General features: G+C 35.9%; 1 protein-coding gene across 1 annotated transcript in view; it reads left to right on the top strand.

Moving 5' to 3' along the window:
- MYOF (myoferlin) overlaps window positions 1-27,280 on the top strand; it is a 61,116-nt gene extending 33,836 nt beyond the window's left edge. Inside the window, exons 24-55 of the mRNA XM_054636872.2 lie at window positions 549-704; window positions 1,770-1,901; window positions 3,188-3,351; window positions 5,040-5,154; window positions 5,274-5,379; window positions 5,880-6,022; window positions 6,320-6,493; window positions 7,716-7,827; window positions 9,089-9,166; window positions 10,927-11,108; window positions 11,202-11,360; window positions 11,514-11,612; window positions 11,912-12,073; window positions 12,588-12,753; window positions 13,348-13,424; window positions 14,853-14,909; window positions 16,785-16,796; window positions 17,565-17,663; window positions 18,310-18,435; window positions 19,172-19,327; window positions 19,438-19,529; window positions 20,482-20,652; window positions 21,175-21,323; window positions 21,546-21,685; window positions 21,968-22,056; window positions 22,152-22,247; window positions 22,835-22,976; window positions 23,287-23,386; window positions 24,258-24,451; window positions 25,681-25,790; window positions 26,098-26,245; window positions 26,664-27,280. Coding sequence (XP_054492847.2) covers window positions 549-704; window positions 1,770-1,901; window positions 3,188-3,351; window positions 5,040-5,154; window positions 5,274-5,379; window positions 5,880-6,022; window positions 6,320-6,493; window positions 7,716-7,827; window positions 9,089-9,166; window positions 10,927-11,108; window positions 11,202-11,360; window positions 11,514-11,612; window positions 11,912-12,073; window positions 12,588-12,753; window positions 13,348-13,424; window positions 14,853-14,909; window positions 16,785-16,796; window positions 17,565-17,663; window positions 18,310-18,435; window positions 19,172-19,327; window positions 19,438-19,529; window positions 20,482-20,652; window positions 21,175-21,323; window positions 21,546-21,685; window positions 21,968-22,056; window positions 22,152-22,247; window positions 22,835-22,976; window positions 23,287-23,386; window positions 24,258-24,451; window positions 25,681-25,790; window positions 26,098-26,245; window positions 26,664-26,699 — 3,942 coding nt within the window. The 3' untranslated portion in view covers window positions 26,700-27,280. The remainder of the gene's footprint in view (window positions 1-548; window positions 705-1,769; window positions 1,902-3,187; window positions 3,352-5,039; window positions 5,155-5,273; window positions 5,380-5,879; window positions 6,023-6,319; window positions 6,494-7,715; window positions 7,828-9,088; window positions 9,167-10,926; window positions 11,109-11,201; window positions 11,361-11,513; window positions 11,613-11,911; window positions 12,074-12,587; window positions 12,754-13,347; window positions 13,425-14,852; window positions 14,910-16,784; window positions 16,797-17,564; window positions 17,664-18,309; window positions 18,436-19,171; window positions 19,328-19,437; window positions 19,530-20,481; window positions 20,653-21,174; window positions 21,324-21,545; window positions 21,686-21,967; window positions 22,057-22,151; window positions 22,248-22,834; window positions 22,977-23,286; window positions 23,387-24,257; window positions 24,452-25,680; window positions 25,791-26,097; window positions 26,246-26,663) is intronic.
- The last annotated feature ends 439 nt before the right edge of the window (window positions 27,281-27,719 follow it).

Below are 27,719 nucleotides of genomic sequence, written 5' to 3'. Positions count from 1 at the left end.
TTTGTGGCTTCTGCTCTGTAGAGCTACTGATTAAAAAAAAAAAAGAGCAATTAATTGGCCAGACTTGCAGCTAGCTCACAGACGTGAGCACAGAACTCCAAAAAGGTAATAGGTGGTTTCTGTCTTCACTAAAAGTCTTACAATTACATACCCTTAATGTGGAAGCATCACAAGTACTTTAATATGCAGCAGGTCAGTCCAAAGCATCAGCATATGGCATCCAGTCATTATCATCACCTTAAGGGAACTGGGATACAAAATATCTCTAGAAAATTCTATAAAAGATGTAAGGATTTTTTTAATAAAACTTATTTTGTTTTCCAGAAATCTCAATGGTATTTTTATTATTCTTTCAGAAGTATATATTGGTTTAGTTGCAAAACAAAACAGTTCCCTCTATTTATAATGTTTGTCATGATTCATGATTCTAAATGATAAATCCTTTGACATAAGCCCTTATTTATGTTTCTCTTTTCTCCGCTCTAGATTAGTTTATTGTTCAATTAATTACTCTTCTTAACTCTCCTTTCCCCACAAATAATCCTCAGCCACAAAACAGCATGCCTGATGTGATCATATGGATGATCCGAGGGGAGAAAAGACTGGCCTATGCTCGTGTTCCTGCACACCAAGTGCTGTACTCCACAGCAAGCCCTGAATCATCTGGTAAATACTGTGGAAAGACCCAAACAATCTTCTTAAAGGTACTATTTCTTTCTCCTTAAGAAATAATGAATTCCCTGAATTGACATGCCATCTGACATGAGTATGAAACATGTGAACAAACTGTGGACAATGAGGTGTCAAACGCAGGACAGATTAGAAGCCAACTGCATATAGCTTCTTCAAAATATCACAGAACTTTTAAGTTTATCATAAGCCTGTTAGAACCAGTATTGGCCCCCATCTCTGAGACTTTTCTAAAAGAGCTCAAAATTGTGATAGAACTTTTAAAGTGTTACAGGAGTTGATAGTTGGGGAGTGGAGTTGATATCAACTCCAGATATTTGGACATAAATGGAAACTTTCAGAAGGAATAAGTGTAAGTCAGAGAAGTTCCAAAATCTTACTCAAAGTTTTGGATGGTTTTCTGTAAGCAATGAAGCATGTCTACACCCAGAAGTTGTCCCTCTGACTTGACTCTTACTCTTGAATGGGAATGCCTTTCTCCATGTAAGTTGATATTGTCCTCAACTGAAATAAACTAAACCAGGAGAAAAGCAATCTGACAGTAAAACAAGAGCATTTACAGAGTTTGTAATTTTACTAGTAGTTATATTCATGAATGCCTCAATGCAGACAAGCCTGTATCTTCATGGTTTTATTCAAACCATCATTTTGGCTTCTACTGAACCATCCCTGCTAACCTCTGCATTTCCAGAGTCTCCCAGCAAGAAACTCCAATATCAACATTGAAGTTTTAAGTTGTCAACAGTGAAAACTCATTGCTGAATGAAACTTGGGAGAGAATATACAGGAACAGGGATGATACTACCATTAATGTAGTATGGTTTTTACATGCCATTTGTAGTAATGTAGTATGGTTTTTACACTACCATTAATGTGTTTGGTTTTTACATGCCCTAGGCAGGTACCATTTAAAGAATATTTTCCTCCTGTAGTACTTACTCCTGGCTTTTGAGAAAAAGCAGGAGGAGATAAATAAATATGTATTGTTACTCATATCTCTCTGTAAATATATATTTTTTACTGAAAGCTATGATACCTCCATAACAGAACAAAGAATAACATTTTTGTTTGTGTGCCAGTATCCACAGGACAAGACGAAAGATGTCAAAATGCCTGCAGAGCTGCGAATTAACATATGGCTGGGGCTCAGTGCAGTTGAAAAGAAGTTTAATAGCTTTGCAGAGGGAACATTCAGTGTTTTTGCAGAAATGGTATGTCCAGCATTGCTTTCTTGCTTTAAACTTGGATGTGAATGTTGGGAATTCAATGCAGCTGGAGCTCTTTTGAATTTCTTTGCATGCTTGACAGAAAGAGAGAGTAGTTTTTATTATAAGGAAACAAGTGGAACTCATTCAAGGCAATTAATGATCAAGTCCATTGTGCCTACCAGATGAACTTCAGCAGACCAGATTCTGAACTGGTTAGTCACTACAAATCTGGTTAACTCCAGTGATTTCAAGAATATTTATTTTAGATTTTTATCAGTGTAATTAAGATAGAGATCTAAACTATTATGTTTTGGCATGTGAATAATCCCTTTTTGTAAATTGCTTCTTCACTTCTATAAATGATACTTGCGTACAAGTGGTTTTGCTTATTAATAGTTCTTTCGTAGCAGCAGAAAATTTAGTGTTGCTGACAAAATACTATAATACAATAACATCTCAATGAGAAGAGTGAACAAATTCAAAATTCAAATACTTGAAATACTCCCACAGCAAATAATAGAGGTTTTGGATGGCAGTGGCAGGGGTGTTTTATATGCTACATCACCTAATGGTGCATATAATCCAGTAGCAGTAAAATAGCTAATAAAAAGACATTTTTGCAGTGATGTCACTGTTGCACCTATGCTTAAATATTTAGTAGTGCTGTACTAAGTCACTTAAAGCAATGGGTGTTCAAAGCCATTATTTAAATATACAGTTTAAGAGGTATTGAATGTCTCTTTTGTTGGTCTTCAACAATCCAACAATTTTCCAGGAATAAGGGCAGAAAACTCAAGACCATCATAAACTACAAATGATCCCAGGAGAGGAAATAGACAGGGCTGACATCACAATCATGCCCCTGGTAACTACTATGATTAGATTTTGATTTAGTTCTACATATTACAAAAGAAAAGATTTTAAATAGGAGGAGATTTGAGATGGAAATGAATGACAAAATCATGCATTTAGGGAACAGAAGGAACTTCTTTGAACAATGTAACATAATTTTATTTAACAGAGCTTTAATTTAGAGAAATTTTTACTGTAGTTGTAGGGAGGCATTACACTGAGAAGATTGTTTACCAGGCAGCATAGAAGAAAATGAAAGAAAAAATTGATGATGACATTGCAGAGTAATGTGGAAAGGGAGTACTTAATTTCAGAGGAAGTAAATTTATAGTAAAGTGTTTCAGTTATAATAGTTACATAAATATATAATTTTTTCCTCCTAAAAGCTGTTTATTATTCCTAAATAATAATTGGATTTTTGCTTTCTTCCCACACAGTATGAAAATCAGGCTCTCCTTTTTGGAAAGTGGGGTACCTCAGGACTTGTTGGCCGCCACAAGTTTTCTGACGTTACAGGAAAGATCAAACTGAAAAGAGAGTATTTTCTACCCCCAAAGGGCTGGGACTGGGAAGGAGAATGGATGGTTGATCCTGAAAGAAGGTCAGATTCTTTTAATTTTATGCAGATAGAAATAAAGGCATTTGAGGTGTTGAGTAAAAGCTCCTCTCTGTTTTCTTGGATGAGAAAGGGATTTTAAGCTGAATGTTCCAGGACAGCAAAAACCAGCCAATAGTCAAAGCTAGTTAATAGTGCTAGAACTAACATTACCTTTTTTAAAAAGTAAAACAAAACAGGCAACAGAAAGAAAGTATCCATTTCTAAGAACTAGCTTATGGTTTTGCAGTCCCCATGTTATGATGGCTATATTGCTTATATCCTCTGGGTGTCAGTTCTTCATCTTTTAGAAAGGGATAATAATAGTATTTCATGCCTAGGAAGCTGCTAGGAAGGTTACATGTGTCTGTGTGAGATTCACAGGTCCTGCTGTGATGATTTCAGAGTAGACCCTTGGATTGGTGGATTTTCCCTGGATGAAATTTAACCCTGGCATCCAGTATAAATCTGCAGTTCGTGCTGTAGCAACACCATTACAGCATTTGCATGGGCATTCACAAACACTGATGGTTTTGTTGTGTTTATTTCATTAAATGTTGAAAAGTAACAAGAAACTAAACAACTGTCACAGGTTATTTCTCAAACTGACTCAAGGCAGGTGTTGCTTTCAGAAGAAGGTTGTGGTGCCATGTGGCAGCTCCTCCCCTGGCAGACCAAATTCATGAAGTGTCAGCCCTTCCTTCCTCAGCTCCAACAGGTTCAGTCTTGCTCTGCCAGAGGGTTTCAGCTCTGGAGTTGTGCCAGTCTGACTGTGTTGCCACACTTCAAACCAGACTGGGAACATTATTTGTTTCATAAACAAAAACCAGCATGAGAAACAGACTGTTTTCTTTCTTCCTAAAAGAAGATATTTTACCCATTTTAAATTATTGTGTTCTGACAGTGAAAAATACGTAGAACTGTTGCTATGGAAAAGCTGTGTGGGAAAAATATGTGCTATTTTAAAATTTTATCAGTTATAGGCATGAGTGGATGGGGTTTTGCTTATATTAAATTAATAGTTTTTATGAATAAGATGACGTGAAGAAATTGCATCAAATCCTGTTGAAATGCATATATTTGCCATGCAGCTGCTTCCCCTGGGAGATGATCTATGGCTCGATTTGGCCAGCAAAGGGCAGTGTGGAACACATTTTGGTGCCTTTTGAACCACAGTGAACCACTGTGCCTGACAGCAACAGGCTTTTATCTGATTTCATGTTCTCCTATTTCTTTTACTTGCAAATTAGAAAAATATTCGCTAATTGATTGCTTGCCTGGTCAACAGCATAAATGGAAACAAAATTAAATACATTGCCAAATTTTAGTGTATACATAGATGCATGTGCTTTAGAGATGCATATAATTCATACACAGTCCTTGTCTCCTACACTTAAATTTATGATGTTTTTTTCTTTTTCCAAGAGGATGTATTCAAAGCAGATCCTGAATAAAACAGTGTTAATTCCAATAAAACAGCAGTTAAACATTCCTGCTATTCACTCATATTTACAAGTAATGTTCCTCCTACTGCCTACTTGAGTTTCTTCATTGTTTTTTCCTAAGTTTCCTTCATATAGCTGGACAATGCAGAATTCCCCCATGTGTGCACATTCTGTACTATGTTTCTATATGTCTTCTGTAGTGAGCTAAGATGGGTTTTATTTATTACTGTATTTTTTTTGGACATGCAGTCTGTTGACTGAAGCTGATGCTGGTCATACTGAGTTTACTGATGAAGTGTATGAAAATGAGAGTCGCTATCCTGGAGGGGAATGGAAAGCATCTGAGCAGAGCTTCACAGATGTGGTGAGAGTTAAATTTTTCACTGGATAAGTAAAGGTTTAAGAGAAGGACTACTATGTTTTGCTACACAGTGTATTTACCCTACTAATGCATAAAACTGTTATATTTCCCTTACATGAAAGAATGGAGAAAAAGCCCCACCCCCACGTGAATTCACATGTCCTTTTGGATGGGTGTGGGAAGATGATGCTTGGAAATCCGATTTAAATCGAGCAGTGGATGAACATGGTAAGATTTACTGTTTATCTGCTGATTCTAGGAAAACTTGCTGTATTTTATAATCAAAGAGGACACATGCCAAAACTGTAGCAATACTCTGAGCCTGATATTGGTTGCACAATGGAAAAATACTAAGGAAATATTTGGATAAAATTGCTTAAGGAATCAGATAATATGACATTGAGAAAGTGTTCACTGTCTGCATCTATTTCTATTTCCATTTTAATGGATTAGTAGCAGCAATTGAGAGACTTTTAGAGAAGTCAGAAGGCTGGGACCTGAAACCTCTGTAATTGCACCAAGAATATGTGGCAAAGCCAGGTTTGGATCTGTCTGATAATTTACCTGTGAGCCTTCAGCCATGGGATGAGTCACCAAGTAATGCTACAAAGTGAATCAGGAAGTCTGAGGACTAAAGGAAGTGGGGAACCAGTTTGTGTTGACCACACACCACACAGGTATCTCGCTTGTATTTCTGAAAATATACCAACTCATCAATTCTATTTTAGGGTGGGAATATGGAATTACTATTCCTCCAGACACTAAACCCAAGTCATGGGTTGCTGCAGAGAAAATGTACCACACACATCGACGACGAAGGCTGGTGCGGAAACGTAGGAGGGAGCAGTCTGAGGGAATGACAGCAGGAAGGGTAAGGAAGAGAGATCCAGGCAGGGACTGGTACTTTGTAACAGTGTCAGGGTTTTGGGTTGTTTTTTAAAAATCTGCGTGAGATTACTCATTATTTGAGTGAAGAAAACTTGTAATACCAAACAAAAAATCTAGAACAACCTTTTACATTTTCATTGCATTCCCTTTCTTTATCTTTTTGTACATTGATGTTTCTAGCCTTGGTTTATGAGGGGGTTTTTAGGCTTGCCAGAGGAAACACTGGTTTTTTTACTACAGTTACACAACACTGTGGATAACAAGAATTTATATCTTCAAGGGAAGGTCATCCTATGAAGACCAAGAAGGATGGGAATATGCTTCCTTGATTGGCTGGAAGTTTCACTGGGAGCAGCGCAGCTCTGATACTTTCCGTCGAAGACGATGGAGACGGAAAATGGCTCCCTCAGAGACACATGGTGCTGCAGCTATCTTTAAACTTGAAGGTGCTTTGGTAAGAGAGAGAATGTCAAACACATCTTTCAAAGGTCAACCTGTTACTTTGCAGTAAATAAACAAATATATTGGACATTTTAGCCCCTATATTGTTAAACTAGTGTATAACTGAGAAGACAATACAGTGTGTATTGTTTAAATTATTTAGTCTGAAAGGGATCATTAAAGTTGGGGTAGAGATTCTTGTATTATTACTAATTTTTTATATTTTAATGACATATGCAATATTATATATCACATTATATATGATTTATGTTTTATGGGTTTAATCCTACTCATTATTTTTTAAATTATTTTTATTTTTGCATTATGTGAGATTTAGCTCAAAAGGCCAAATTACTAGGTAAGCCTCCTAGTAAAGTAAAGTGAAAAGATAGCTCAAGCTTTTCGTGCATGTAATTCAGATGTTTTAACATCAGCACAAAAGACAACAGGCTTGGAAAAAGCTGCCCCGATGAATATTTGCTTGTCTAAACAACCAAACACAAGAAAAGATAGCAAAAAAAAAAACCCATAAGAAAAGAAAATAGTGTGTTGGAGAAGCCAGAATTTCATATGACACAGGTAGATGAGCAGAATGCAGTTATTCCTCAGCTTTTGAGGTTAACACAGCTTCACAAATAACCTCTATTTACCAAAATACAAACTGTAGCAAATAATGTGAGAAGCCTCCTTCGTTTTTATAAAATATATAATAACTCTGAGTGTGTAGCATTAACAGAACTTCACACTTTTTTCTTGGTTTGTTTCTCTTTTTGGCACCAAATGTTGATCAAGCATTCACTGACAGAATTTTCTTTCTCCAGTTAATTTGGTTGCTCTGAGTAAAAATGCCTATTTCAGTTTTGCTTACAGCTATAGTTCCTGGGCTAGTGCTGGGCTAAAGCCTTGGAGCAGTTCTCTGCCACAGCACAGTGCAGAAGACCTGGGAGCTTTCCTCCTCTAAGAGCTGATAGGTAGCTAGTAGGTAGCCACAAATAAACATTCATGAAGTAAGATGACATGACTGCATATGACTTCTTCAGAGCTTCAATTGGCAACACAGAATGACCTCTGGACATGAGTAAACATCTTGTAAAGTACATTCACTCACAGAAGTAAATTTCTCCTTGTGCTGGAAGGGAGATGGAAGCCCATAAATTCCCTCACATGGTCCATTTCTATCAAGTTCCTTCCATGTTTGTAAATACTCAATAACTTTTCTCTGTATGTAATTTCAGGGAGCAGACAATAGTGCTGATGATGGAGAAGGGAAGAGTTCAGACAAAGCCAAGGAGTCAGCTACAACAGTGTTTGGTGCCAATACACCAATGGTTTCCTGCTATTTTGACAGTAGGTTCTTTAACAATTCCTTTCTCAAAAATGTTGTCTGTTTCATTTTGGTTTCAAACAAAATAATAAATCTTTGTGGTTTTCTTCTAGCTTTTATATGCCTTCTCTAGTAATTACTGTCAGACCCTTGATTGGATCCTATTTAAGTTATTAAAGAAAAATTACAGTTAGTCATTTCAGTATTTCAGTCTGGTGTCACACAGATATTTTTAAGACCTGTATGGGACAGGAATTTTAATGCTAAATTTAACTTTTTTTGTTGGTTCGCATTACTTAACCAGCTCAGTGCAAGATCAGACAATGCCTGGCCCAGAGGAAGCAGTACCATGTAGTTGAGTTGGCAAAGTGAACAAAACTGTAACTTTGCCAACCTGGATGAGTTTTAAATTCTTTGTAATCACTGTAATGTGAATCACAAAAGCAAAGAAGTTGAGATGGGAGCCACCAGTGCTAGTTAACAGGAATAGAGGTCAATTCTGAGACTTAACATCCTTTTTGAGGGGCTCTGACTTGTCTTAATTTGAATTCTGCAGAACTTGGTCAACCTGCTGATAATGGATGGCTAAGTCTTAAATATTTCAGAACCTGGGGAATATTGTCTTAATAATTAACAGCTGGAGGAAAATGGCACTTTTTCTTGCCAGAGGTCAGAGGTTTCAGCCCAATGATGGTGACTCAGAATTTTTCAAGGGCTGAAAGGGTTACACCTGACATCTTTTAAAGAAAAGCTGTAGTAACTTAGCCCCACATTGTCCTCAGTTGGGCCACTCACATCTTCTTTTTAAGCTATTCCACCAAACATGTAGTGGTTTATTTTTTAAAATCTTTTAACCAAAGAGACAGAGTTGCAATTGGGATAACTTTCTAGGCTAAGAGCTAAAAATGTGAAAGACCCAAGATCCCGGAAGTGCTGTAGTGAATACTTAAATTAAGCAAAGGAGTGCCCAGTTCTTGATTCTCTTTGTGTGAACTAGATTATCAAACTGTTTCAAAGAGCAATTTTTGAATAGAAGGATTTTTTAGATGATTGTGTGGTGAAAAAAGCCCAGATAGCATTAGTGATTTTTTTTTTCATTTCTGCTTTGTGTTGGAACAAATATTCTCAGGGGCTAGCTCATTGGTATTAATACACTCATGTGAAAAGCAAAAATGTTATTACAGTGCTTATGTTAAAATGTGTAAGGCATTTGTACAAACTGTCTTCATCACACAAAAGAAACCTCTATAATGCAGTTGAACTGATTTTATTTATTTGATACAGGAGTATATACTTACCACCTTCGCTGTTACATCTACCAGGCAAGAAACCTTATGGCTTTAGACAAAGACAGTTTTTCAGGTATGGAAAAATCCTTCTAAAAGTGCAGAAAACCCACATTTGCCATGAACTTGTAGCTTGATTGATTTGGATGTAGAATATCTTAACTCCTTAAGGTCTGTGTGTAGGTCCCAGCTACTGAAACTATGCCATAAAGAAAGTCTCAGCTTTATTAAGTATAATCTGAATTTGGTTACTGCTGCCCCAGAGGCTGCTGCAAACAAAGTGCTCTGTATGTCCTGTACCAGTTGCTGCCAGTGAATTGTCAGTGAGGGAACTGGATTTCAGATGAGGTCTGAATTTCCCATGACCAGGCCCTTCCTTTTGCTTTGGATTCTCCTTTAACCAAAGCCTACGTGCAGTTTTGTCCTGCAGGAGGCTTGCATAAAAGCAAGGATGAAGAAAGCTGGATGGTTTTTTCATTAGTTATGGCACCAACTGCCTCTCAGTGTTCAGTGTTTTATATTAATTCATTATGGAAATTAACTTGCAGAAAACTACACTGTGCCTTACTGATAAGCATGTCTTTTATTTGTTTATACATGTTCATTTCCAACTCTTAGGTATTCCAACAGTGCTGTGTCCATCTGGCATCTTTGTAGTCAGGCTAATACCCAGTTTTCAAGTTTTGCTAATTCAAGTCAAAATTTCATTGGAAAGCCACAGAGCAAATTGAATTTAGATTCTGTAAGAATATGACTTTACACTTCCTTTAAGGAGGTTCAGCAAAAGACAAAGCTGAAATGAATTTTCTTTCTCCATTACCCTCCGTTTGCATCCCTCTTTTTCCCACTGTAATTGAGTAAATGTAATGCCTCTGTTACTGAAGATACAGTGCTTTACAGGTTTCAGTGATATTTTCTAAAATAAGGAGGGTTCTGTATGGCTGCCTGTGTGAATTTGGTCTTATTTCAATATGCAGTACTTAAAAGCAATGCAAAGCAACAATTACAAATGCCTCCAAATTGCATTTGTATCATTCAGGACAGGCACCTCAGATGCAGTCATATATAAACTAGCTCATCTACATTTTATTTTCCTCTAAAATTAGTTTGAAGAATTAGCCAAATTTTGTAAAACTCTGATCCTGTACCTTGGCAGAATCTATTGAAACTGACCTAAAGAAAACCTTTAAAATTGCCTTTAGTCATTAGTGATTGCAATTTGTACAGGAAACATTAATGACCATCATCAGATACCTTCTACCAAGCTCTTGATTTAAAGGCCTGCCAAATACTGGGCCTAGACCACCTGAATCATTCAGCTGTTTCACAAAAAGAGGTTGCTATAAATGAGCATGTTTGAAACCTAACCATGATCTGAGCAATACAGCCTGGGACAATTTGTTGTTTGGCAACTAGTCAGACCTTGAATTATTTCTTTCTATTATTTATGAGGCAGTATAGTTGTATATCAATGGAGAGAACAAAAAAGGGTTTCTATGGACAAGATTTAAGACAAGATTAGTATAAACAGTGTTTCATTTTAGTTTTCTGGTTCTCTTTCTGCTTTGCAAGATATTTTATCATTTTCATTTATTACTCGGTTAATCAAGCCTTGTATAAAGGAAGTGATTTATTAATCAAATGGAAATTGCTCTATTAAATGTAAATTATGTGTATGTTTTCATTTTTGTTTTACATAGAATCTCTTCTAGAACTGGTAACAACAGTAGAAAAATAACACTATATTTGATAAAAAATGTGCTCGTGTGCCTTATGGCTTGATGTGGTTTTGTTTGTCTGTAACTCTGTGCTTTCAATTTCTGTATGATATTTCAGATCCATATGCTCATGTTTCTTTCCTCCATCAAAGCAAAACAACTGAGATCATTCATTCAACTCTAAATCCTACGTGGGACCAAACTCTCATATTTAATGAAATTGAGATCTATGGGGACCCACAGTCAATAGCCCAAAACCCACCTAAGGTTGTTATTGAACTTTTTGACAGTGACCAAGTGGTAGGTGAAATCTTTTTACCCTGATTGCTTTTTTTATTTATTTATATTAATTGTCAGTACATTAATGGTTATTTTTGCTATTTTTGGTTGCAGGGTAAAGATGAATTCCTTGGAAGAAGTGTTTGTTCCCCCATGGTCAAATTGACCCCAGAAGATGACATCACACCAAAACTGCTCTGGTATCCTGTAACAAATAATGGCAAAGCTTGTGGAGACATTCTTTTTGCTGCAGAACTTATTTTGAGAGACAAGGTATATATTTCTTTTTTTGTATGTATGTGTAATATAATAAGACACAGCATATATTCTTGCACAGTGAGACATTATGGGAAGAACTGTCTTAGTAGTTGCAGGGTATTTCAGCTAAGATGAGAGAATCTAATACTCATGTTTGTGTCTTAACAGGGTGGTACCAACCTTCCAATTCTTCCATCACAAAGGGCACCAAAGCTTTACATGGTCCCTCAAGGAATCAGACCAGTAGTTCAACTCACTGCTGTTGAGGTATGGTTACTCTTAAACTAACTGAATACAAGGGCAGTCTTCTCATCCTCTAGACAGAAAGTTTTTGAATTTACTTACAGAAAACAAAAACTATTCATAGTGAGAAATACTCTTTTTTCTAAGTGTTGGTGAATATCACTGTTTTCATTGATTTTCCTAGAACTAGAACCTTGAAATATTTTGCCAGACACATATTATTATTGAAAAGATTTAATTTCTTCATTCCTACTTTTGGAGTATTATATTAAACATATTGGCATCCCTTCCCACTTTTGCTCATATTGGATTTTATTTTACAGATTCTGGCCTGGGGGTTGCGAAACATGAAAAACTACCAACTGGCACCTGTTATGTCTCCAAGTCTAATTGTGGAATGTGGGGGTGAAATGGTGGAATCTGTGGTGATCAAAAACCTCAAAAAGACACCTAATTTTCCATCTTCTGTTCTCTTCATGAAAGTTGTACGTTACAAAAACCTATATGCCAGCTATCTATAGCAAAATAAGTTCCTCCATAGTTTTTAGAAGTCCAGGATTTGTTCTGGGTAGGAAGGCTCACACATCCTTTTTTGATTTACCATTAGAAATTTATGAGCCTGAAAACTGTAATAAAGATCATGTAAACATGTCTGTACAGTCATGTACTGTACAGGTTGCACAATTTTATATGCACAGTCCAGTGCAGTATATATTTTTTTTATTTGAAAGGGCATCAATTTACTTATAGATGTTTAGCTACTTTTTGGTTGGATGGGTGCTGTGCAAGAGTCAAGAATATTCAAGATTTGGGACAATTATTCTTACTGACTTTTACTGACTGATAAGATTAGAAGCTTTTATTCACCATACAGCCATAGAACGTAGTAGTTCAACATTAAATAAATGAAGTAACAGCTCTAATTTAGGGGGAAAATCTTTATTCTTTCTTTTTTCTTCTGTTTGCATTGTAAAAAAACCTCTAACTTTCTATTTTTAGCTGTTACCCAAAGAGGAGTTATACAGTCCATCTCTTGTTATTAAAGTAATAGACCACAGACCATTTGGACGGAAGCCCATCGTGGGACAATGTACTATTGATTTACTGGAAAGCTTTCGCTGTGACCCCTACACCACTAAACAGGACATTGCACCACAGATGAAAGGTAGAAAGCTGGAAAATGAAAAGTTCTACCTTCTTTTGAGATGCTAGAATTACCTGCCTGTTTACTCTGATGATAGCCATCTCGTGTTGTGTACTTAGGTGGAGATATTATTATCTGAAAGGAACAACATCTGACAGAGAGCATCAATTAGTGTAACATTCTGTGAAGCATAAGAGGGCATAATGCAAAGGCGAGTCCACTCTTGGACTTGTGCTCATTCCCTGATGTTCCTCTTTAGTATCAACTTGGAAGTTAACTACCTGCAGATCACCTCAGCACTAGTGCCAAAGAAATGATCCAGTATTCCAGCAAATATGGTCTGAATACAATGGTGACATTTCCTCTACATTTTTCAAGTTTTACTCTTTTAGTTTTAATTCTATATATTTGAGAAATGTTTGCATATCCTGCACAAAAGTACTTTATCTTTTTTTAGGAAAAAGTGGCAATTAATTGCTTTCTTTAGAGGATCAAACAAATAGCCAGTGAATTATTTTACTTCTTTTGTAACTGTCTGGATTTAAATCTGATGAAACTGTTTAGTAAGATATTTTTCCTACACCATATTGCCTTAATAAAACCTTTGGCTTACAGTTAGTCTACTCTCTGCTGCACCTCGCCAGGATACAGTAATTGATATGGAAGACTCACAGCCACTCCTAACAGCTCAGGTAATCTTTGAAATTTGATGCTTAACTTTGTTCTTAAGATCTCTGATTTCTGAGGAACTATCTAGACAGCAAAATTGTCAGAAACATATGCAACCCTCTGGAAAGCCAGATGGGAGAAAGTTACTTGGTGTCAGGGAAGCGATGGAAATTTGGTCATAATTTTAAACTTTGTTTTCGTATCATGAACACCAAACTATAGCATTTTGTCCTTGGTCAAATTCACTACTAGCTTAAGAATTAATGATGTTGTTCAATAGCTACTGTAATTATGTGATAGAACATCACCCAGTTCCCACTGATGGTGGGTAGGGCAGCCTGATTTTGCAGACTGAGCAGTTCTAGATAAAGGAGTTTGAAGTAGGGCTATGCTCTGGTCCTTCAGCCCTTCCTTTTATCACAGTCACAGCTCGGCCTCTCTTATCTTGAAGCCATCCAAACCCAATAACACTGAAAAAAAATTTTTTCTGCACTAACAGTTCTTTTCCTTCTCTTCTGTTGTGCCTTGTCTCTTTACTGCTCTGATTCTTTCGGGACCACCACAATACAGTTTTACTTTCCAGGTAAAAAATAATTCTATTTACAGAGTTTTACTCTTGAGTTGAAATGTGACTGAAGACAGATTCCAAGCAGTACATTTTTAAAGAAAAATATTTTCATTCTTTTAGGACTGTAAATTGTTTCCCTTGCCTAGAAGGTGTTTTCAAAGATTTCTGATGGCCTGTTACATTAAAGAAAGCAGAGAAATTATGCTCATTAATATATAGCAATTTTGCAGGCTCTTAATCCACAATTTTGACTTTTGAAAATTCAGAATATTTTATGTTGTTACAGCAGTCCTAAAGTAAATAATACTGAATTTAAGCTTTTGGACTCTTACTGCTATTTGATTATTTTAATGATTGCCTTGTTCTTCTTTCATCTCTTCTTCTTGTTGTCATCATATTCAGACTCCAATTAAAGTAGATAGATAGAGCATGATCTTGTGATTACTGCCATCATACATGTACATTGTCATTAATATTTAGTTTACAGCAGTCTCTAACCTTTATCTGAAATAGGTCTTCTCCTCTAATATAAGTAAGATATATTATTATTTTCTTTAAAAATTATAAGGAAAAATATTTAGGAAATAAAGAAGATTTAGCACTTCAAAGTTACCAGTAAAATTGATTATATTTGTGTAGTTTATTTCAACTAAAAAGGGAAAAATTTAAATGCTACATAAGCAGAAACACAATTTGTTTTAGTTTGACATCACCCAAGCCAAATACAACATTAGATACAGTGAAAGCATCCATATTAGAGAAATGAAAACTCAGAACAATCTAAATTGAAATAAGTAAAACTGTGGAAAGTGTAAGTGCTATGCAGACAACACCCTGAGGACACAAAATGCCAAAATTTCATGCATTACATTCCGATTTCCAGTGTTTAAGCAGTATGTCAACAGCACTCAGCAAAATGGCTTCTCCAACAGCAGTGCATGTATGTACCAGAGTGATGCATGCAGGTGACCAGCAGGGGCTGCATGGGGCCTTCAGGGGCTACTTCTCTGGGCAGCTCTGCCAGAGAGAGATTTTGGAGGAGATGATGCTCACAAGTCCTGTAAGATTACTTATATTGAGGTACCCTTGTTCAGAAGATCTTCCTATGCATACACAATCTGTATGAACTACTAGAAACTTCTTTGTGTGCTAACTTAATGAAAATCTGTGTGATAAAAGCAGAAAAAAAACCCAGGATTTATTTCATTATGCTATTAATATTTAAACTTTTTTAGAAGTCTACTTCCTGGAAAATAATATTACAATTTACAAAACTCTGACTTTTCTAGGGATCCACTGCATCTCTTAGACTTTTTTTCCATAATTCCACGTTTTTCAAAAAGATAATAGTTAAATGTTAATATCTTGACAACTTCATGTATAACAATCTACAGTGAAGTTACTGGGTACATTTAAAAAAGGACAGTAACATTACATTGTTTTTACCATGTGAGTATTTCACTCCAAAATCTCTAATTTATCATATGGCATTTTCTTCTGTGTTTTGGCATTCTGTGAACACATCTTGATTACAACTTTTAGTAACAATAATATCTGAATATTGAAGACTATTATTTGCTCTGGGAATTTTTAAAGAAGATCTAAAGTTTTGATTTATTTTTCTCCTTAACTACTTCTTCACAAAACTACCAAGTGCATTATTTGAAGAGACATTTGGTGGTGTATCAAGGAAAAAAAATACAAACCCAAAACGTAACCCCTGACTTAAACTCTTCCTACATTATGCTTTGATGAAAGATTCAGAGTTCTACAAAGTATATTTTGTGAAAAGGTTTCAAATTTGCTCTTTGAATTATGATTGAGTAATTATGCAAGCTAACCTATACATTGTCAACATTACAAACCAGTATTTAAACAAAGTGAAATTTAAATATAGAAAACTATTAAAAATTACCTCATTAATCTACCAGTAAGTTTTGCAAGTCACTGATAATGTTGTTTCCACAAAAAATTCACTCCAACTGTCTTTAGAAAATGACAGTCCCATGCTAATCTGATAAGAATATGCTGTATTTATGATTTGAAGGTAGACAAGACTAGTAAAATATAATAGATCTGAACAAGTAAAATATAACAGATCTGAACATCCCAGTGAAATAATTACTTAAGAGAACAGAAATGGGAGTGAATGAGAACAATATACCAGAGTGATGTCCTGACCTATTGATGCATTTGGCTTGTATTCATAAAATGTTTTGCATATTTCTTCTGCTTTGCACAAAAATTCATTGCTAACGCTTTTAAATGAAAACACAAGGTACAATGTATAAAAAGTAGCAGAAATGACATTGCTAATGATGGCTTCCAGATGGGATGCATGATGCTTGCTCTTAGTGGACTAGTGGGTCAGAATTATGGTATCTGTGATTTAACAGGTGAAGCATTTTGGATTGTGCATATTGTTTTCACACTTATATGGATAAATCCATAGACACAATTTTTTTGCCTTTTTTTTTGGTTATGTGAAGAACAAAGCACAGGGTAATAATGTCTTACAGTCCTGAAAACCTGCTTTCTAAAATGCCTGTGTATATAAATATGCATGCTCCAATTCAATATCTAGAACATTCTGCTTTTCTGACAGCACCAAAAAAAAATCAAGTTACACACATGGTGAATGAGTATTCTTCAAAAGCATTTTGAAATTATTAACGTTTGTAACTTACTTTGTATACTTACTATATACAAACTCCTAAACATTTAAAGCCTATTTAACAGTATAAAATTCTACAAATCATATCCTTACCATTGCTTTTATTTTGCTCTTTTTTTATGGCTTGATCCTCATGAGCAGCTCACAGAAAAGGTAATGTATACTACTTCAAAATAATCTACACATTGCTTTCTCCAATTGAAAACCAGTATATCAATACTCCTTACCAATTAGCATTTAAGCATGTGGATGACAACAGTAATCTCTGAAAGTGTTTGATATAAAACCTACAGTGAGCTTGTTACATGGTAGATTTAGGAAAAATATGCAAGACTGAAATAGGAAGCCCTGCATATAAAAAAAAACCCAACAAACCCAAAACAGCCCCAACAAACACTCACCATTAATGATCTGCACAATACTTTAAGATTCTCTGTAAATCCAAATAATCTTTTAAAAAAAATCAGATTTACACAGTGGATGAATACTATTCATTCTGTTCATTCATAGACAATGAATGTTATTTATTACCATTGGAAATTTGTTTTCAGTGGCAACTTTCTTAAACAGTGATTATCAGACTTAAATAAAAATAGAAAAAAACCCCACAGAAATACTGTATTAGTAGAATGTATAGATTGCTAGTATCTAGGTGGCATGAGCTTATTGGAGTACTATTTTTAAGGGGCAAGACTCAACTACTTCTCAACTGCATTTGGTTAACAATGAGGTAGATCTGCAACTGCCATAATTATTATATTCCAATTTTCTTTCAGAAAAAGCTTTAATATTACCTAACTGATAATAAGTTTTAGAGTTTTTGTTACTACGCTTAATTGTTCATTATTTCTGCTGTACAGTGTGATAGGAGAGAGGCTTTATCTCCCAGTAAAAGTTTTTTTTATTTGCTTTTCTTTTAAGGAGGAAGAAATTGTTGATTGGTGGAGCAAATTTTATGCTTCAGTAGGAGAATATGAAAAATGTGGACAGTACATTAAAAAAGGATATGACACTTTAAAGGTAATGCTCAGGATAAAACAAGTTAACATTTTTCAGAGTTTATAGGCCCAAGACCTCATCAAAACTGTCCCCCTTTTTTTTGAATGCTCTTCAAAATTTAACTATATATGATTTTCTATAAAGGTTCTTTCCTAATTCATATGATTAAATGAAGGTTTTAAGAAGATATCTTGTCTTCTCTTCTACTAACCTACACTTATTAAGAGATGTATTAATAATTTAATCTTGCCTTCAGTAAAAGAGAATTATACTCTTGACATCTTTGGGCACCAGGCAGATCCTAAATAAACATACACATTAAGAAAGTATGAGCACAGAGAATCAGTACTTTTACTGTTTGTTGGCTAAAATTTGAAGTAAGACTACTTTCATTTCTTGTCTAGTTCAGCTAACAAAAAATACAGCTAACAAAGAAAATAAGGATAAGCTTATGACATGCTACTTACCCTGGTTTTAACCAAGCCTAAATGAAGCTTTATCACCTGTTCTCCAAAACATTGCATTTGCTCCCACTTTGATATAAAAATAATTCCAAAAGCTTTGGTTCCCTAAAATATTCCATCAAACATAAAATACTTTGCAATGCCTTTATGGTAGAGCTGATATATATGATAATTTCTAAACTTTCCTTTTTTCTTTTTTCAAGGTGTATGACTGTGAATTGGAAAAAGTACCTGAATTCAATAACTTAACAGACTTCTGTGATACATTTAAACTATACAGAGGGAAATCTGAGGAGAGTGATGATCCATCGGTGGTTGGGGAATTCAAGGTAAAATTCAAATGACGGGCAACAAAGAAATGCTAGCTGCAGTCTTTTGTATGTTAGTGATTATTTAAGTAGATCTACATGCAAGAATTTCAGCTTAAATACAGATGTGTACATTAGTAGGGGCAACAGATATTGGTAACTGCTTAGCTACAGACCTGTCTTTTTCAAGGAAAGTACAGCTACACATTGCTCACACTAATGTGCTACACATTAATTGAAAATAAACAAAATACCTTCTAATGTAACCTTCCCCAGTAACCATGGGACAAAATAGCCTCTCAAACAGGACTAAAATTCCAAAAAGCACGTTTTTAGGATGATTTTGGAAAGGGTATTTTGTACTGTTTCTGTGACTTTTATAGATTAAAATAATGCTAATGTAGATAAAACCAACCAACCAATCAAAACATCTCCAAACCTTAAATGATGTTTTTGGAAACAAATGCAAAGTATTTGTTACATATTCTTAGCTGGAGCAAAACCGAGCAATTGTGTTGACATCAAAACAGCTGAATTGAGTTAAACTGGCAAAGGATATAACATTGTCTTTTAGTGTTATCATCCAAAACCCCAAAAAAATAAAACAAATACTTCCAGGTCACTGCGGATCAGGCTATAATTTTGCTACTCCTATATAAAACAGAGCGTGTATGTGTAGGATAACTAAGAAAAAAGAGACTTTGAGCAGAGTGCCTGTTCCGCCTGTCTCTTGACCGGCCTTTACGCTGCGTTCCAGGGCTCCTTTAAGATCTACGCGCTGCCCGACGACCCCGGCGTGGCGGCCCCGCCGCGGCAGTTCCGGGAGCTGCCGGACAGCGGCCCCCAGGAGTGCCTCGTGCGCATCTACATCGTGCGGGCCCTGCACCTGCAGCCGCAGGACAACAACGGGCTGGTGAGGCTCCCCGCCCCGCCCGCCGGCTCGCTGCTCCGCCGCGCTTTCAGTCTAGTTAGTCTTGATCTACACTGTTTCTTAACGATGTTCTTTTTTCTTATTTCAAATAGTGTGATCCTTATATAAAAATAACTCTAAGTAAAAAGGTAATTGAAGACAGAGATCATTACGTGCCTAATACCCTCAACCCAATCTTTGGCAGGTAACAAACTTTTTTGTATTTTCAATCTACTGTGTTTTAGAATGTTTTCCTATTTTTTTAAGGTAAACCATTACTTGAAATATTGAGTGCTCTGTTCATAGTTATATACTGACAGTTAATTGGGAGTAAAATTGCATAAGGTGTTTTCCTTTGAAATCATTGGGAAACACAGATGTTTGGCTAATCCGTAGATTTTGTCATGTGGGTAAATTGCACAAAGTAAAACAATGTATATATCTTAAACCAGCCTGTGTTAGGCATATTAGAATAACAAAATATGCTTATGGAATATGGAAAAAGTTTTAACTCTGAAAACTAGATGGATCTTACAAGTAATCAGCTTAGCATGCATTCCCAGTACACTGGTCTTTCCATCAAAGGTTAGTGACACCATTGAAATACATGAATAAAAAATACTAGCTAGGAATGAAAAGTTACATCATCTGCATAGTTACTATGAAATTCTAGGTCTGGTTTAGAGTGGGAGGAGGATTTTGATAACTTAGGAGGACTGGAGAGGAAGACTAGAAGGGTTATAAAGGATTTGAAAAGCATAATTTGCAATGATGTACTACAGGTTTTCAATTGTTCAGATTATGCAAAGAAATAGACAGCAAAGAGACTTGATTGCAGACACAAAGTAACTTCCTTCCTCAGTCCCAATTCAAGCTGATGCACAGAAAACATCTAAGTAATACATTGTGCAGAAAGGAAGGAGGTAATATCCAGAGGAGTAAAAAGGAAATTATCTATAAGTGCAAATAGAAATTGGAGGATGAAAGATAACTGTTGCTAGATTTATCAGCACTGGAAGCATCCTTTTAATACCTTCCAAAGGCTATCGCTCAAAAATAAACTAGTAAGTGCTTATTTCAATTTGTATTTTTAAGTTTAAAAATTAAAAGCATTTTTCAAAAGAGCAATAGCCTTAATGGGCAATTTTTATGTTTAGAATGTATGAACTCAGCTGCTTCTTGCCTCAAGAAAAGGATCTTAAAATTTCAGTCTATGATTATGATGCATTGACTCGTGATGAAAAAGTGGGTGAAACCATAATTGATCTGGAAAACAGATTCCTTTCCCGTTATGGATCTCACTGTGGCATCCCCCAGCAGTACTGGATGTAAGTAAATTTTGTCTGTTGAAAATTTTAGTCTGTAAGACCTAGTACCCAATCTCAAAAAAACCCTTAATTCTATAGTTAAAAAACAATGCTGTGGCTTCTCAAGGGTATTTGTTGTGCTTGTTCTATCATCTAAATTCCAAGTGAAGCTGTAAATCTTCAGAACAGCCTTCACTGAAAACCACGGCATCAAATATTTTGATATTTTCTTAATCCAGTAATGCATGTTATTTCTGTCCAGAGAACTCACACTTAGCAGAATTTTCTGACCTACTCTTGCAAGTAAATATGAAAGCATCTGAGAGCTTGAATTATTTTGATACTTAGAGAAAAAACACTCTGTCTTGGAAGGTAATTGAACTGATACAAAATTCTGTCACTGTATCAAACTCCAGAGCCCTCAATCTAGGCAGTTCTAGTGCTGCTCTTTCTGAGCTAGTTTAATGAATACATTTTACATGATGTGTAAATGCCATGAATTGTGAATAATTTTAGGATATGTTTCTTTTGCTTTCATAAAAGTTCAGGTGTGAATACCTGGCGTGATCAACTAAAACCCACCCAGTTATTGCAAAATGTAGCCAGGTTCAAAGGCTATGCTCCTCCTGTCTTCTCTGAGAATGGCAGAAAGATTAACTACGGGGGACAAGACTATACTTTGGATGATGCTGGTGAGTTAGTTCACTTATTTTACATGTATGTCTCAAATTCACATTGATAAAATAGAAAACTTTCCAGTTATTTATGGAATGCTAGAAAAATAGCTTTGATTTTTCTCCAAGTTGAACACACTTTTATGCTCAATTTAAAATTCCTGGTTTTAATTATTTTTAAGTTCAAATGTAAATTCCAGTTCATAAGCCCCTGGTTTTTTCCCATTTATTTTATTTCAGAAGCTAACAAAATCTTGCATCAGCATCTTGGTCCAGGTGAAGAGCGGTTAGCCCTTCATATCCTCAGAACCCAGGGTTTGGTACCTGAACATGTGGAAACAAGAACCTTATATAGCACTTTCCAGCCCAACATCTCCCAGGTACTGTGAGCTGCCTTGGTTGTGGTTTCTCGAAAGCAGAAATGGAGCATTCCAGAATTTATGTCATGTTGTTAATGGTGTGGTGCTTCTGAGGGGGAAGAGGGCTACAAATCATTATTGCTTGGTTTAAAATGTAAGGCAGGTTAGTCTAGAAACATAATAAAATGCAGCTTTTTTAAGAAAGTTTCTGTAGAAACGAGAAAACTTATCTGAAAAATTAAGGGGCCATAACAAACCTATATGCAACAATCAATCCTTCATCCATCTTCTTCACTGCTGCAGGGAAAGCTGCAGATGTGGGTGGATGTTTTCCCCAAAAGCTTAGGACCACCAGGCCCTCCGTTCAACATCACTCCCCGAAAAGCCAAGAAGTGAGTATCCCAAAATCCATCCCCACATCCTACACACCCCCTGGCAGCCTTGACAAAGCAGTCCAAACTCAAATCTCACCCCAAATCTCTCTTAGGTACGTCCTGCGTGTGATCATCTGGAACACCAAAGATGTCCTTCTGGATGAAAAGAGCATCACAGGAGAAGAAATGAGTGACATTTATGTGAAGGGGTAAGAGCATTCTGTCATGTGACACTTTAAATTAATAATATTCAGAATGTCCTGGGAATACCTTGACCATGGATTTCAAATATTATTTGGTTCAGCCAAGTCAAATGCTAACCTCAGAGAACTACAGAAGTGTTATCAAATAAAGCACAACATTTATGTGTGGTGTAAGATCCAGAATTTCATCTCTTGAGTCAGACAGCAACTGAAAAGGCAGAGTTAGTTTTGGTGCTGCATGGCTTGGATTCTTAATTTTTACATTCCCCCATCTTAATATAAAAAAAGCAATAGAAATCAGAGAAATGTATTACCAGGCAGATCTAATTTCTCACTAAAAAAGAACTCAGTAACTCACCACTGAGTTCTAAGACCACAGCACTGGTCTTAGATCAGAAATTCAGTTCAGATGTTCCTATTTACAGTGCTAAATTGGAACCAAACTGCAAAGGGGCCTGAAAAACTCCCCAGCCCTCTGTGAGCAATTCTTACAGCTGGTGTGCAAGCCCCTAATGACACAGTTCCAGTACAAACAGGCAATCCCACAGTGTAATCCTACTGCAAACACCAGACACATCTCTCCATATTTTCAGATGGATGCCTGGTAATGAAGAAAATAAGCAGAAAACTGATGTTCACTACCGATCATTAGATGGAGAAGGGAACTTCAACTGGAGATTTGTTTTTCCTTTTGACTATCTCCCAGCAGAGCAACTCTGTTTGGTTTCCAAGAAGGTAAGTATTCCTAAAGATGTCAATTCTTAGAATACAGATTCTAGTCAGCCTGGTAATTTGTACCTCCTTATTGAAAGAGACAATTTGGCTCAGTTCCATATACTTTCTCACACTGCTGTTGTGAACAGATTCATTTTGCCTTTGGGCCAGAAACAACACTGGCAACAACAGCAGTCTGCTTTTAGCAGGGCAAGATTAGATCTCTTAATACTTCCAACAAGCCCAGAATTCACAAGTACTAGCCAACTCCCACTTTGGATTTCCATAAGTAATTTTAAAGGTGTTTGGTATTTGTTTTTTAAAATTTTAGGAACATTTTTGGAGTCTTGACAAGACAGAATTCAGAATCCCACCCAAACTGATCATTCAAATATGGGATAATGACAAGTTCTCCTTGGATGACTATCTGGGTAAGATTTTGAATGAAAATTATTACTGTTCTCTCAAAGCAGGATATCAAAGTGAACAATTTTAAATTATTACATAAGGATTGCATTTACAGTGAGACACTGAACATGGAAATATACTCCAGCTTTCCTTCACAGTACAGGCTCACTGAATGAATAAATATTCACTCAGTAAAGGCCTACTGGCAGGTAAACCAAGATACTTTTCATTCAGGTAAACCCTCTCACAAGGCACATGAAATAATAATATGTATGAAAATTTACTTTGTTTCTTTCTTTAAATAAAATTACTTAAACAAGGGCACTTCAGTTCTAAATAAGAGTATTGACAATAGCATGTAAATGAGGTTTAAGCAATCTATTTCACACTGTTATTAATCCCCACCTTTTCTAGAGATACTGCTCTGCACAGGATTCTCTGCTGTGTTAACACTGCTCCAAAGTCTTTAGCTTACATACAAACTATACAGGCCTCAAAATCTGAAAACAAGTAGTTGATTTATAACCATTATTAAAGTTTGGTAAATTACGCATTTAACTGTCAGAAAATACTTATTACATTGCTGTGTTTGGGTATCTTCCATTTAGATTTGTGGGGGAAAAAACCCTCTATTAAAAAAATCAAGCAATCTTGCAAGCTCTTGTTGAGCTTGCTCAATCAAATTTATCAACACCAGCAAGAGGGCTTAAACAATTGTGTTCCACTTCCCTGCCTCACAACATCTTTAGACAATCAAGAATATAATGTGTCTGTTGATTTCCTTTCCTGTATTTCCTGTGTGTACATGTTTAGATACAGCAAGGTTGATGTTGAGCTGCTGTGCTGTATGGTTGGTTGTGTGATGCAGTGTTTATTTTTGTATCCGCCTTCTAGGCTTTGTGGAACTTGATTTACATAAAACAATCATTCCAGCAAAAGTTCCTGAGAAGTGTAATATAGACATGATTCCAGAATACAAGGAAGACAGTTCTCAGAAGGCTCCCAGGACTGCCTCTCTCTTTGAACAGAAATCCATGAAAGGATGGTGGCCATGCTATGTTGAAAAGGATGGCTCACGTATTTTAGCGGTAAGGTTATTGCTTCTTTTAAAAGTACTTCAGATGTGCTCACCTTTCCTTTCAAATTACAAAGAAAGACTGTAAAGAGTCTCCCACTTAGCTGTTAGCTTTCAGTGGATAGACAGAGGAGGGGTAAATAGGACATTCCATGCACAAGTTTGAAATTTGGTCCAGCAACAATTTTTTCTTTTAAAATGTGAGATTAATGCTTCATTTATGTAGTTTGTTGCTAACTTCGTTTAACCTGAAAGACTGTGGTGCCAGTTATGCTATCTTGCCAAAGCAGCTGATGAAGTCATGTGAATGAATCAAGCTGTGCCAGGGGAGATTTGGCTTGGACATGAAGAAAAATTTCTTCACAGAAAGGGGTGTTGAGCATTGGAATGGCTGCACAGGGAGGTGCATCCCTGGAGGTGTTCAGGAAAGGACTGGATGTGGCACTTAGTGCCATGGCCTAGTTGACAAGGTGGACTTGGTGATATTAGAAGTCTTTTCCAACCAAAAATGATTGTGTGATTCATTAATTTATCACATTATTGCTCAGAAGAACATTAGAGACATCCCAAGTGCATTAAAGACTAAAGGAAAACGTTTAAATCCAAAGGATTTTTGTACACAGCAAACAAAATCTTTGTACTGAGAATCCAGACTAATTTTGTGATTATGTATGCCATCAGAAGACCCAAAGCATTTTAACTTGTTCTACAGAGAATATAAATGTGTATTTATCATTTGCAGAATATTAAGCCTTTCAAAGGTGTCTTCTTCTTTCTAATATTTTGCCTTAAAACTTTATTACTGGAATTTAATAAATGAGGAAAAATATTCAGAAACATTGACAATATGAAAGTATGAATATGAAAAATGAAAAAATATGAAAAATATGAAATATAAAAAAGTAGATGCATGGTCATTCGGAAAATATGCAGTCCTTGGGCTGCTCTTGGAAGAAGAGAACTGTTTTTGTTTTGCTGAAATGGAAAAAAAAATTATGGCTTAGAACTATAGATTAACTAGCAGGACAATTTTATGTCCAGTGATTTGGTTTTTTCCATGTGTCTTTTCCTGATACTATGTTGTGACCTGTCATAGTACAGAAATCAGTGTATTTTGAGGAGGAGACTGGAAACACAGATGTACACCATGAGCTGATCCCAGCTATTCTTTCTAAGTACCAAGCAAGTCCCATTAGTGCAATTTCAGTAAGATGCTTGTCTCATGTCACTTTTTTTCTGAAGGGTAAAGTTGAAATGACACTGGAAGTTGTCAATGAAAAAGAAGCTGAGGAAAGGCCAGCTGGTAAAGGAAGAGATGAACCCAACATGAACCCCAAACTAGATCTACCAAAGTAAGATACTTTTATCTCACTAGCTTTAGAAATACCCAGTATCTAGTTACTCTGATGCATGCAGTAATATATTAGTCATCAGTTATCCTTTGCAAAGCTCCATTTATAAAAGCCAATCTTGTTTCCTCCTGCAAGCATTAGGATAAAATGCAGGATGATTTCACTACTAATGGCACATGTTTACTGCAGCTGCTATCTTGCATTTCAAAATTGTCTGTTTTCTTCAACCTCAGACCAGCATGTTTTGAAGTGTGATAATCTCATGCTTAATTTTTAGAGTATAAATAATACTTCTTTCAAAATACAGCCGGCCAGATACTTCCTTCCTTTGGTTCACAAATCCCTGCAAGACCATGAGATTCATTGTGTGGCGCAGGTTTAAATGGCTCTTCCTCGGCCTCATCATCCTGCTGGTTCTCCTGCTGTTTGTGGCAGTGCTCCTCTACTCCCTGCCGGTAAGGATTCCTAAATGGTTCTGTTCCTCAGCTCTGCGATGAGCTTAGGCAGCAGTCATCAACAGGATACACTCCTGACTCAGACAGAGTCTATCACCTCTGTTTTAGCAGGAGATAGGGATTATATCCTTATAACTATGAAAAAAATTCAACTGATACTTATTGAGAAATAATTAAAAAAATAACCTATTAACTAAAGATGGAACAAGGAACTGCTTTAGAAGAGTTAATTACCTACACAATTAAAATAGCTAATAGTTGGCCAAGAGTCTACATTAGTCTGAACAAACTTTAACTCAAATTACGTGCCCTAAATACATTTTGATTTTAATATTTAAAATGTCTTTTTCAAAACTACGCTGAAGTCTTTTGTGTACATAATTTTACCTCTCTTGTTTCCTTCCTTCTCCCCCAACAGAATTATTTGTCAATGAAGATCGTGAAGCCAATTTAAGGAAGAATTTTTACCTCATCTTTTTAAATAGTGCCGAAATTTCGCCCCAGGCTGTGGACCAAAATCAGCAAGGCTCTCCATCCTTTGTATCTGCTTGTATTTAGAACGGTAAAATAGATAATTAAGACTTTCAATAAGGTTAGCCAAGGTTCAAGAGGTCATAGAAGGTGCTTTTTAAAAACAAGGAATAACCCACAACCCCCATTTTTTTTACTTCAGTGGTATCTCTACATGGTAAAGTTTGACTTTGCTTTTAACGTGGATTTTTCATAAAAATCACTCAGAAGAGCTGCCTGCTACTGCTATCTCTGGTTTTTAACAGATACTTTCTTTTGAGAATCCTTTTCTCAAAAGGGCACACTTTGAAACTCTGCATTTTAAATGAAAACAATCACTACTTTCAATTACGTCTACTAAAGAAACATCATAGTGCAACCAAAGGGTCATACATTGTTTCTAATTGCAAAGTTTTCATTTTCTAATACCATCATCATGCTGCTTAAAATTCTTATTTGCCATGCTGTAGACTTGACAACACTATACAGGTATCCTGACAAGTTAATAAACATAGAAATGAATTATACATTGTTTTTTTATTATAATTAAAAATTTTTAAATAAACTTATCCACAGGTAAAACACAAGTTTCCCGTTTTCTTCAACTGTTACAAAACTACAATCTATTAGGACTTGTGTAGTGTCTATCAGAGGATATAATGTCACAGACCTGGAATTTAAGGTATTTTACTGTTACCTGCACAGTGAAGAATAAGGAAATACTTCTGCACAAAGTTCTCATTAATTTATTAATTAGTTAGGAAATTAATAAAGAAATCTGTTGACTAGTTTCACTATACTCCTTGTATTTAGAGATGATCATGAATCAAAACACAAGAGGATACATGACCTAGAATCAACCCTTGTTTGAAATCTGATCTGCACATGGAAGTACCTCATTCTCCTCTCCCAAGGCAGAGTAAAATATAATCTGCACTAAAAATCAGGTTATAGTCTGTAATGC

This window comes from Agelaius phoeniceus, chromosome 9, assembly GCF_051311805.1.
Source record: "Agelaius phoeniceus isolate bAgePho1 chromosome 9, bAgePho1.hap1, whole genome shotgun sequence".
In the NCBI taxonomy this organism is placed as follows: domain Eukaryota; kingdom Metazoa; phylum Chordata; class Aves; order Passeriformes; family Icteridae; genus Agelaius; species Agelaius phoeniceus.
The sequence above is the reverse complement of the archived record's forward strand: the minus strand, read 5'-3'. Positions and strand labels throughout refer to the sequence as shown.